We start from the raw sequence: 12,500 nt of genomic DNA, 5'->3' as shown, positions 1-12,500 counted from the left end.
AAGAACAATCTGCTTTCTGCAATGAGGCATTTTTTGAAAATCGCTTGGTCAAACCAACATGGGAGTTTTGGGCGTCAAAGTGGCTTTCTTTACGATCTTTCTAGTTGGATGACAATCTCGCTCCTAAATGAAGCCTTTCTCAACTATACGAGAACGAGACCGAAATTCTTCCTTAGTATGAGATCATCGTCTTTCTGCTTTGAATAAGGTTCGGAGCGAGGAGAACGAAGGAAGAAAGGCGCAAGCGACCTTACGCTGCATTCGCTTCAAGATAGAATGCCACTAGATCACTGACTGAACGACGAGGAGATAGAAGAGAAGACAGGATGTGACTGCAGTAGTCGCTCTCCTACTGAAAGAACTGGATTTGACGAGTATCGATAAGTAGATTCGGGATGGGAAGACTCCCTTAGAGCACATCGTTACTTAAATAGAAGTCAATGTGTTAAGCATATAGTAGCATTTGAATGCTAACTGACAGGATGTCATTTATGAAGTGGACCAAACTAATAAAAGTCAGATCAATAGTAGGGATAACAAAGGAGGAAGAAGGAAAGAGGAAGATCGGAATGAGCATAGAAGTAGCATACTATTACTACTCAACCATTTTAATAAAAAGAATGAAGGATTGATGCCAGGAGAGTCCAGCCTATAACTGGAATGGATAAATCAGTCGAGCTACTTTCATCAAAGATCCGCGACTCTTTTATGAATCATTGACCCTCCTAAGATAGATTCGATCTTCAATCTATTCTCTGAGAATGAAATGAATCATGCGCTTAAATGAGATGAGACATGTTCAAAGGCGCAATAAAGTTCATCCTTAGCTCCACTCTCAATAGGAGTTCAGGGATCAAGCCTGTACTTTGATCGATTCGATTCTATTTATATGTTTAGGCTTTTTAGCTTCATGTGTCAAATCAAATGGGCTTGAGAGACAGTCTTGTGCTCTCTAGTTAGCAGCACGTACCAGAGCCTTTAGTTTAGCCGCTGTACAGGTCTCTATTAGATAGCGGGAAAAGAATGCATTTATTAGAGTGACCTTTGCAAGGATAAGAAAGATAATAAAGGACTGACTGAGTAGGCATTTGATCACTCTCTATACGAAGCTGGAGTTATACGCTCCAAGACAAGACATCCTACATCAGTCTGTCTATTTTCATTCATTGTCCACTCTTTTCCGACAAACTGCAATTAGGCAATCCTTTGTGGCGGATTCCGAGTCAGTTAAAATCTTCCGTTTCTCACTTTACCCTTGGAGTCGTGCCACGGCCCTGTACACAAATGATATCTCTCGATTCTCTAGTCTCATTTCTGAGTTAAAAAAGTCAAACTTTCTTGGAAGAATCCTTTTTATAGGTGAAAGGGCCGACCCTTGGACCTATTCTATTCAGTCCAAACAAAGAACAATCAATGATTTCTTTGATGGCATTTCTAAATGAGAATGAGTCAGAGGAGAGGGGTGGTTCTTCTTTATTCTTTTCCTAGAAAACGTCAAATTGAAATCCCTACAAAGGCACCGAGAGCTCTAATGATGAGTAGAAAAATAAAGTTGACCATAACAAAAAAGATGTTGGAATGCACGGGACAGGAGGAGAGTGTCTCCTGCCTCTGAATGGCAAGCTTGAGTTTGAACCTGGTCTATCTCATTGGTTAGCCAGTCCCACAGACAGAAAGAAACTGATAGAAAGATTCGGGCGATAAAGTCCGAGACTCTGAGCTCTTACTATGACTACGAGCAGTAGCTGTGGCCAAGACACGAGCAAGAGAATAGCCATTCTGTCGCACCTTCTTAACTGGACACCTTTCTGACATCAAGGCAACTCCAACTACCGGAAACAGCCGTTACATTAGCTCGAACATTCGATTGTGAGATGAAATTAAACTCTCACCTCCCTTCAAGAAATTGAATTGAGTCACCTGTCCCCTATTAGAGAGGAAGAGTGACGTTGTGTCCAGTCATCGTCTATTCACATTCAACTAAAATAACTGGACTTTCACTTAGAGTTTGATTAGCATAAAGTGCCAGCCCAGCTAGGCTGAGTTCCGTTCCATTGCTTTCCCAATAAGTGAAGTAGCGAAACCTCCCTCTGAATGAACAGAAGCGGAATGCAACTCAAAAAAAGTTCTAGGATCACAATGAGGTCCCACGAAAAAATGAGCTGAAACGGAGCAAAAGGGAAAGCCCGCGCGCGGGAAGCAAAGTACCATCGTGCACACTCATCAAACCAATGATCGCTGCCAAAAAGACGGTGAGTTCGAAGCCACTTCCTATATCCGATATCCGAGGAGATGGAATTGTGAAGAACCTGACGAAGATGATGATGTCCAAAACCCGGTAGAACTAAGGTAGTTAAGTTCTCCGAGGTTTAATCTCCTACCTTGCTTCCATTCTTTAATGGCATTCTGCAGTTCAATGTCGGCGAAGCCTTGCATTGAATAGGTTGTTATAAGCCTGACTTGGCTCTAGAAAGCAGATTCATTATTATAGCCTTATAATCTAAGAAGGTCAGGCATTGTGCTGTGGCATAAGCTTTGTCTTCCTCTACCTTTGGATTGAGAGTTCATCTGGACTGAGTAAGCACTTTAAAGAAAGGAAGTAAAAGATTCAATCAGATCAGAAGAAGACTGACTTCAGCTTTGACTTCCTCCCGAGCGAGAGCGATCAAAGGACTGGCGGAGGGAAAGCAAAATCAGAAAGAAAAAGGATCGAGACAGGACTTTTGAAGAAAAAGAAACTCGGGTGGAGAGAATTGAGTTGGTCATTGCTTCGGGTCATCGAGAAACTTCGTTAGAGTGGAAAAACATAGAAAGACTGCTGCCTCGCTTCCAACCGCATCTCATGTAATGTTAGCGTGAATTGTCACTGAACACTAACCTGCCTTCAGCCCAATAGAATTCCCCTCCATTTTCACACCAACTGTAAAGCTGCCTTAGTCACATCAAGGGTCACCGTCACCATACCAACTCCTTCTGCCAGTTCCCCTTCTTCCTCTTGTATGACCCCAACTTCAAAAAGGCATTTTCGGGGTAATGGAGACCAGGAAAGAGGGAAGCTTCAGTCAGCCTTAAGGCATGGAATCGTCATTCTCCTTAGCTTTTTTCGTTGAGGTAAGGTATAAGGTAAGGCCTGCAAGTTCGTTCCTTGAAGTATTTTCCTCTTAGTTTTAGCTCTTGGATGATATAATCCATCTAATCAAAAGGAAGGAAGGATAGACAGTCCAGCAGGTGTATAAGGATGAAGTGAAGATGAAGTAAGGATGGCTTGGGCGCCTCTGGAATTATGAAATCCTCTTCTAGGCATGTTCCCGATACTATACTAGTGAAAGAAGTTCCTTGCCTTTTGTTTTGCTAGTGGGCTGGTGCAGACTTCCTTCTTTATGCTCATAGGCTTAACCAACCTAGAGCACGGTGTGCTTGTATACCAGTAGGCTATTACGACGCACCGGAGACCTTCGGCCATAAGACTTTAGGCGCAACGACGCAACTATTATATGACCACTTACGCATTGATACGTGAATACGATGGGATACGACCGCCCGTAATGGCTTTCCGTTGGTATGTAGTTGGATCGATGCTTCGCCTCATCCGTGCTCCTTGGAAACCTTGACTCTTCAATAGATTAGATTCATCAACACTTAAGAAAAGTGGTACTTTCTCTTTGCCTTACCGTCTTTTCTCAGCGGATCAGCCACATAGTCCGAAGTAAGGTTAGTGACGGGAACTTAGCTATCTTTTGGTCAGGTTTTCCGGGGTTGGTTCCTCTACTAGAATAGGTCCCGAACGCCTCACTTCTCTTACTTTCGGTGCTTATCTTCAATTAGAAGATGGTCACCCGCCCTAAGCAAGATCGGTTCAGCAGGCCAATTCACGCATCTTCCGCAGAGTACCAGCGCCAGCCCTATGAGCTAACTTTCCATTTGACGGCAAAAGAAGAGCAATCGGCCCTGTGAAAGTCACATCTTTGACTAATATACACGGGCTTCTGAGAGGATTTTTTAATCAAGCCAAGAGGAATCGATTTAGCAGTCCATACCAGGTAGATTTAGGAGTGACTGGCAGTGAATGCCCGGTAGCAAAGGTGCGAAGCAGACTCGGCTTAACTTCACTTGAGTTCGGTTTCCCCTGGAAATGATGGAATAAGCTTTTCTTCCTCTTAGCGACTATGAGCTCATAGGGAGCTGGAATGAACTTGGTTAGCTGGGACTAAGAAGGGATAGGATTTGATTAGCGCGCTTTCTGCCTGTCCTTTCCTTACTCTGTCGATGGTATGCCTGAGATGGCAGTCTTTCTCCTTGGCTTGTACTCGAGATCCGAAAGAAGTGGATTTCGAACCAGCATACGCAAAGCAAAGAGCGGAAAGGTGCTTTGTACCTCATTTCGCTAAGCAGCGATAATTGTACTGAAGCTCTCTTTCCAACGCCCGCCGATCGTACTACTTCATTCTTAGTGTGCTGACCAGATACCCCACCCTGAGCTAAGAGCCATAGCAAGAGATATAGCGTTGGCTGTAGGCTTAGTGAGCTCATAAACTGGCGAATCAATTCATTTGAAAGAGAAAGTCGGGTCTAGCTGATTCCCGAGTTGACCAATGATAGATAGGTAGGAATGGCAGGACCTAAACGAGCTAGGCTTCGTTAGCCAGTTCTCCTTTTATAAGCAATTCTTAATACCGCTCGGGCTCCCGGTGATAGAGGGGGATCCCATCGCTCTTGGAACAGATGATATAAGATCTTACTAAAAAAGTCTTTTTATGAAATATACAGATAGACGGTATACAGCAATAACAATGGCAGCCAATTAGCAAAGATCAAGCGAACTCACTCAAGCGTACTGCACCAAAGACTGAACATTAACATACCTATAAAAGACCAAGCAAGAAGAATGTTCGCCTACCTTCCAAGGAACCCTCTGTCTAATAATTTTTCTCCAGTACTTACTGCCGTATTGCCTAACGGCCTACTTACTCTATTCTGCCTACAGACAAGTCCTATACTTAGCTTCCTTTGTTGCAACGGATTCGTTTCACGAGTGAGCTGAAGCTACGTACCGAAGAACGAGTGAACGAGCTCCCGTTGCTCGAGGTTTCCTATCCTTTCCTGGCTTTATGGTAAGGGGTCAAAGTATGTACTCAGCTATATTATTCTTACGAACCAGTCCATCCTCTCCCTTATGGTCGAGCGACTACGTACGTTGGTCGAGCTACTACGTACCTTACGGTCGAGCATAATGAAGAAACTCTCCCTATATAAAGAGTATCCGCGTAAGACCTCATACGAACTATCTCACTATCTCATTCAAAGTCTTCGTATGAAGAAGAAGGCTAGCTATACAGGGGAAGCCGAGAAAGCGGCGTGTACGGTACGGGTTTCGGTAGTGAAACAATTGATCTGGTAAGCTTAGGTTAGTGGAGTGGTAAGTTCATTTCGACAGGTTTCAAAGCTTCAAGCTTACAAAACAAGACCTAAGGAGTTTGGAGCCCTTGAGTTCTCCGCCGGTAATGGGAAGATGAGCTTCTCCATTGTAATGGTATCTGCTCGAGGAGCCCCATGGTTCAAACCTTTGTGCACAGCTCTTTCCCTGGGTCTACCCTAACCGAGCCGGATTTGAGCTCCTACCTTTCGAAGGTAATGCCAATTCTCTTACTTGGAACAAGTAAGGAAAGGAGAGTTTCACTTCGATTGGGTTTGTGTTCAGCCTACATATCATGCTACAAGCAAAAAGAAATAAAGCACCCAAGCTTGCTTCTTTCCTTATTCCCTCAGGTTCAGCAGATCCCGCTCTAGCTAGTTCGCTTTGAACCGTAGTCTTTCATATCCTTCTCGGCTGTTATCCTCCGTTCAATGATTATATATTGACGGAGAAGGCTTTCTACGGGATCCCTACAGTCGAGTTACTGCGTACCTCGTAGAGTTCCCAGCCTGTCTACTGATTGGATAGCTTATCTAGTCTTTTCTTTCCAAGAGGAAATCCTACTAGCAACGCACTGTTGGGATTCTGGTTTTGCCTTAGACTTCGACTAAGCTAGGACGAACCTTCTTTCTTAAAGAGCTGGACTGGGCGTCTCACCTTGACGTCGGGCTATGTTATAACTTGAAACTTATCCGAAATTTACAATGACTGGCTGTACGTTATAAAATCCAACCGGTATGCCATTCATGCTTCTTTACAGTACGAGAACAGATTGACAGTGAAAGCTACTGGCCACACATATCTTCTTGCCAAGATATCCTTTCCTTCTCAGACATGGAACTTTCTATCCTCTCCTTAGAGTTTAGTTACTACGTTCCTTGCTTGAAGCCGTTGGCATTCCCCTATGCAGAGACAGTTTTCGCAATAGCTATATTCTCAAGCTCTGATTCACTTGCACCCCTTTTTATTGAATTTATTGAAATAAGTCCGAAGGAGCTGGGACTCGGGGATGGGGCTTGACTAAACTCAGGAAGAGCCGCTAGAAAAGAGAAGGACTTTATATGTCTAGTCTTCTTACCGTGTCTAAGAGTTCTAAAAGTTTGAATTATCATACGTTGTTAATAAGTCTCATAGCAGTTAAAAGAGAGCCTAATAGATAGAGTGTCTAAGTCTGGAGTAAGGGTAAGACCCTCTAGGGCTATTCTTGCTATAAGGTTCCAGTTTATCTTGGTGGAAGGAAGAAGGGCTACTAGAAGCCTAGAAGGAGACTGGAGAACGAAGTGACTTACGGGATTCAATAAAGCAAGGGAACCGGGTTTCAGGCTGTGAAGAAGCCCTTGGCCCCAAGACTCACCAACATCTTACGATGAGACATCGGGCTACCTGGCAAGAGTCAATAAATTGGTGAACCTATGAGAGACGCTTCTAATTCTTTTCTTTCTCCTGACACTCACTATCCTACCCGAACAGGAAATTTGTTGAAATAAGGAAACTTAGGCTGTTGTTGAATCAACAACGAATACAACCGGTACCCACGTCGCAACTAAAGCACTCGTAGCATACGTTCCATCCACATCCGGCCAGTTGAAGTGAAGATCGAGAAAATGTTCTTCAAAGCTTGCTAATAACCAAAAAAGAATTGGACTAGTGTAAGGGACTTCCTTTTCAAGCTAGCATTTTAGACCAATGCAATCTATCAGGAAAATCAAAATGATTATTGATCAAGGCGGGAAGTCTCATTTCCCAAAAAGTAAGTCAGGAAAAAGGGGGGATCGAGGACAGCTTTCATATGCGTTCTTTGCAGTATTACTATAATGGGCTTCTAGAGAACTACTCTAATCGGATTTTTCTCCGGATTGAGCAGTTTTCTTTCTCAAGGCAATGAGCAAGTGGATTGAATCCAGCAGTTAGGGAAGCCAGTACGCATACAGGAAGTGGTAAAGCTGCAGTAGAGTTGGCATTTGATTGCCCTATTGTTTACTTGAAATTCGACTCTAACCTTGCACTAGTATAAGACAATGGCCAAAAGCTATCAATCCTAGGGGAACTCAGGAAGGCAAAGGGGGAGATTTTCCTTTATCCACCCGAAATAGAGCTATCAGCGCTAATGGATCAATCCTTATTGAACTGGTGAATTCACCTATTGCCAATTATCCTATATTTTACTCTACTAGACAATATTAGTTGTCTAACCCTAATAGATAGGGCTCCTTCCGAAGCCGCTAAAACCCTCTTCTATTTGAATCTTCTCCCGCGTGAGACAAGGTTATGAAATAGCTTAGTGCTAGCTAAGGAAGAGTGTAACCGGATCGCATCCGCTTCCTGATACCTAGCACAGATTCCCCAGTCTATTTAGCGCTTGGATTGCGCACCTTATTTCTTTATGTTGATGACAACAAGAAGCTATCCTGCCGACTTTCCTAAGGGACGGAGTGATGAAAACGAATCGTTACACTGAGTTACACTCATTTCCCTATTCAGGGGAAAGAGAGAAAGAATAAGTCGGCTTCAAAGCAGCTAGCAGGTGAGAATAAACAACTACCATTGTTGCTGACAGCTACACGGATTCACCACTACTTATGAATTCTTACTCCTGCTCCTAGACAAACTGACGAAGCTAGGAAAGAAGTAGCTCGACGGATAATGCTCTCTTCACTCCTTGTTGTCACTGACATTTCCTGTTCAACGCTCGGATTAGCAGGCTTGATCATTCAATCATATAATCATGCCTCCAGAGTGACTTCATTTCACATTATGAATCTGGGATTACCTGTTAGGTAGAACTAAGATCTGCTGTTAGCTTCTTTAAGTCTTACCTTCTCTTTCAGCCGATTCAATCTCATCTATCTTACTTCGTCGATTAAGCAGCCCTGGAATCACTTTACTCTCGTGCATTTCGAGTATTGTATTAAAGTCTAAAAGATAATAAGCATCTTGCTTTTCTTTTCGACGATATACTAAGCGCCAAGCCTACCTGTGTTCTGTCAACACCGATAATATAGTATATAATCTTTCTCAATATCTTTCTTTATTCTTTCCGGCTTTTTCTCAAGAAAGGGGAAATTGAAGACTGAGAACATAGGAGGTCGGTGGCTAAGAGACTGACTTAAGAAATTAGGTCGAGTCGACGTTCGTCGTGCTATATATCGTTCGTGATCCCCACCTGGGAATCACATCACTCCCTTTTGACTTTCAACGAAGAGGCAATGCTTCGGAATGTGACTAGGCGCCTTATGCCAATCAACATCGTTCGTTCTCCCCGCCCGGGAAGAACTTCACTCCGGGGCGACAAGCCTATCATCTTGAAATAGTTCTCACTCTCAGTCTCACTATCAGTCTCTTTGAAATAGTTCTCACTATCAGTCAGTTTTCCCACGTCCAGTAGACTTTCTTTCTACAACCGTTGAACTAATAGAATAGTGAAAGGTTATTAGAATAGGCTGAGAAAAGGGCTAAGAGGGAACCATAGGATATTACTTGACCTAAAGGGGCCTAGGGCGCCAAGCCTACCAGTTCTTCTTTCAAGCTCAAAATAAGAAAGAATATAGGAATTGAAACTAAAATGAGCTAATTTATTGGATTAAGAGGTGGAACTTCTATATATACGCTATTTCGCGCTGAGCGAGGCTGCTTTCCCTCCTTACGTTGGAGTAAGCTCTTTCCACTCTTCTCTGATTGAATCACCTTCTCTTTTCTCAAGCAAGGAATAACCAACCAGATAGAAGTATTATATAAGCAGAAGAGTAGGCAAATAGCGAAAAAAGTGACTCATGAACTTGGAATCCCGATCAGAAGTGATAGTTTGTTCCAGGAATGCCATGGAGCCTAACAATCTCTCGAAAGTAGAGGTCACCAAGTTCGAAGAGCTACACACTCGCGAAAGCGAGGAAGCCGACCAATTCCTTCAAAGGAAGGGAATGAAAGTTGGCGACCCAGAAGAAAAAAAAAGAGTGGAATATATTTATACCTGTGGTATGAACCCCTTACGGGCCGCCAAGGCCCTACAGAATCCCCATTCTAAAACCGCTAATCATAATCTTGTTATGACTGTCCCTCTTACGGGGAACTCTTTTCAGGCAGCACTAATCAAATAATAGGGAGGAGAAAGAGGAAATAGCAAAGAATCAAAACCTTCCCGGATTCGTCGAATGTGAATTCGTGAGCAAAGCTGATCAAAAAGTGTGGTGTACTTTTTCTCACTTGGAAGGGTAAGGATCGGCTGGATGCCTTGGAGGCACCATAGATTGCACCGTTGGCAACGGCGCTTTTGAGTGCCCCTAACCTTGAGGGGGCCGTAGATCGAGTTCTGGGCTAAGGTTACCAGTTTCGCAGCCCTTCGAAACTCCCTTCTGGAAAAGGTTCAGTAGATCTACCAGGTTACCGGAAATGACCAAAGAACAAAAAAAACTGCACCTAGTGATGAGCTTGACTGGTACTCTAAGACGAACGCGGTCCGATCTGGCAAAGCTGGCTCAACGTATGCTCTAGCTCCAAGATTTTGCTCTTATTGCTAGCTCTTTTTTATGCCTGGCACTGAAGAAGAAAGATCAGATGCGCCTTATCCGCTATTTGCGATGTGAATAGAGGTTAGGTACAACGGACTAGAATTCCACAGTAGAAAGAGCTATGCGCACCAGCCCTTAGCATTAGTGCGTCTATGCGTGCTTTTAACATTCTATATCTTAGTGCGGAAATGCCCCCTTAAGTGCTTTAGTGGGAATGCGGAGGATTGATTGCTTGGTAGCCGTAAAAGCGGTCCCGAGAACCTTTGCTTGTCAGGTGCACATTCAAAAGGGAGTGTAATGTAAGTGAGGGTGCGCCCCCCCTTTGTTAGCAAGAAGTGGTTAGCGGTCCAGGCAGCTCTCTTTCAAGTCCTCATCGGTCGAGTAGAAAAAGAAAGCCAAAGCCGTTCAGTGGTGAGTCGGTGGATCAGAGATGCCTTCCGTCGATCGGCTGTAGTCGATAAAGGCCGTAAAACATAGGAATGCAGTGGTGGCTGTCTAGCTGCAATCTTTGGTTTAGTCTGGCCTCGACGAGAAGGAAATGCGAGCATCCCTCCCGGCTCGCGTTCTCTACTATGATGTCCATTCCTTTCTGACTTCCCTGGGCAATCCGCCAGAGACAGGGACTTACCATTTGCTGTTCTAGTGGGTACGTTTTTCGACTCGTGTTATAGCTGCTAAAAAGCTATTTCGCATCTTTTAGAATGACACAGCGAGTCCAGACTCTTGGTCTTTAGTGACCCGAGTGAGAAGCTCTTCTAGCTCGGCAGTAGAATTAGCTTAGCAGTTAGCAGTGGGAGGAGCCTATTCTATAGAAAAGCCTTAGTCCAATTGGCCTTTGGTTGGAGTCTTCCGAATCTCTATAGTCATCTGGTCGTTAAGAAGAAGCAAAGTCCCTTGACGCTTAAGTAAAAGGTCGACCTTCCTATAGAAAGAATGAGGAAAAGCCCTATACGAATTGATCCCTACGCTCGGATGCCCCCGTAAGAGCTATCTCAAGCGGAAAAGACCAATATCTGAATAGGAAGACGTAGCTTCATACTACTCGCTCCATTTCATTTTGCTCGTTGGGTTCAACCTTCCACAAAAGCATTAATAAAACCCTTGCCTAGGGAAGAATTCCTATATGGAAAGGCTACATCTTGGTGACGTTCTTACCAGCTCTTTGTCTAGACCCTCCTCTAACCTCTTAAGAAGAGATGGGCGAGCCGCCTCAGAGAAGGAGTGGCTTCCGGCCGTAAGAAGCGGAATCGAATAAAAGAAGGGCTTCGATCGATTGAACTTTAGCAAATAGTCCATAGCAGATAGATTGAGTTTTAGGCCTGCGTCTGGCCTTGTTTTGGCTTAAAGCAGAGCAGCGGACAAGGGAGTTCTTTCTTCTCAAAATCTGAACAATATTCATTACTTAAAGTGGTTCTTTCGATCATTCATCGAAAGGAGACACTTGATTTTGAATTTGACCAATTGAGATATCAGGAAACAATATTCTCAATTTCTTCATTCGAAGTGAATTCTTAGCCTATTTCTGTATTCTTTCTAGATTCAAAGACTAACCACAAAATCACAAAGAAAATAGATTCATAAGTTCGATACCTTGTATAAAACTCATGTGTGTAAGAAATATTCGATCGCATAGAGTGTACGGATGGGTTGATTAACAATTCACAGATGAAAAAATGGCAAAAAAGAAAGCATTCACCCCTCTTTTCTATCTTGCATATATAGTATTTTTGCCCTGGTGGATTTCTTTCTCAGTTAATAAATGTCTGGAATCTTGGGTTACTAATTGGTGGAATACTGGGCAATCCGAAATTTTCTTGAATAGTATTCAAGAAAAGAGTCTTCTAGAAAAATTCATAGAATTAGAGGAACTCCTCTTCTTGGACGAAATGATCAAGGAATACTCGGAAACACATCTCGAAGAGTTTGGGATAGGAATCCATAAAGAAACGATCCAATTAATCAAGATGCAAAATGAGAATCGTATCCATACGATTTTGCACTTCTCAACAAATATCATCTGTTTTATTATTCTAAGCGGCAATTTTGGGTAATGAAAAACTTGTTATTCTTAACTCTTGGGCTCAGGAATTCCTATATAACGTAAGTGACACAGTAAAAGCTTTTTCTATTCTTTTATTAACTGATTTATGTATCGGATTCCATTCACCCCGCGGTTGGGAATTAATTATTGGCTCTATCTATAAAGATTTTGGGTTTGTTCATAATGATCAAATTATATCTGGTCTTGTTTCCACCTTCCCAGTCATTCTCGATACAATTTGAAAATATTGGATTTTCCGTTATTTAAATCGTCTGTCTCCGTCACTTGTAGTTATTTATCATTCAATGAATGACTGATAAAGGATCCATTGATATTAATCTAATCCAATTAGAATGCTTGGTACTTTGTAGTTGTACATAAGCAAAGTATTGAAAATCGTATTTTATCTTTCGATTTCTAACCATCGGGAAGATTCATCCTATATTATTTCTAGATTATTCCAGCAAATAGCAGAATCGTGGCTAGGGAACTATACTAGCGACCTACCCAATTTATTGTAGAAATTTTCGCGATCAATGAT

General features: G+C 42.9%; 3 protein-coding genes across 3 annotated transcripts; 2 read left to right on the top strand and 1 right to left on the bottom strand.

Moving 5' to 3' along the window:
- Positions 1 to 4,197: 4,197 nt before the first annotated feature.
- Positions 4,198 to 4,530, bottom strand: orf110c (hypothetical protein). Its single transcript has one exon. It carries the CDS (start codon positions 4,528 to 4,530, stop codon positions 4,198 to 4,200), a length of 333 nt encoding a protein of 110 aa, YP_009049816.1.
- Positions 4,531 to 9,183: 4,653 nt separating this feature from the next.
- Positions 9,184 to 9,507, top strand: orf107c (hypothetical protein). Its single transcript has one exon. It carries the CDS (start codon positions 9,184 to 9,186, stop codon positions 9,505 to 9,507), a length of 324 nt encoding a protein of 107 aa, YP_009049815.1.
- A 2,084-nt stretch (positions 9,508 to 11,591) lies between these two features.
- orf125g (hypothetical protein) lies at positions 11,592 to 11,969 on the top strand. Its single transcript has one exon. The coding sequence runs from the start codon at positions 11,592 to 11,594 to the stop codon at positions 11,967 to 11,969; it is 378 nt and encodes a 125-aa protein (YP_009049814.1).
- The last annotated feature ends 531 nt before the right edge of the window (positions 11,970 to 12,500 follow it).

Source organism: Capsicum annuum, mitochondrion (genome assembly GCF_002878395.1).
Source record: "Capsicum annuum cultivar Jeju mitochondrion, complete genome".
In the NCBI taxonomy this organism is placed as follows: domain Eukaryota; kingdom Viridiplantae; phylum Streptophyta; class Magnoliopsida; order Solanales; family Solanaceae; genus Capsicum; species Capsicum annuum.
Note: the sequence above shows the minus strand (reverse complement) of the source record. Positions and strands in the feature narration are given on the sequence as shown.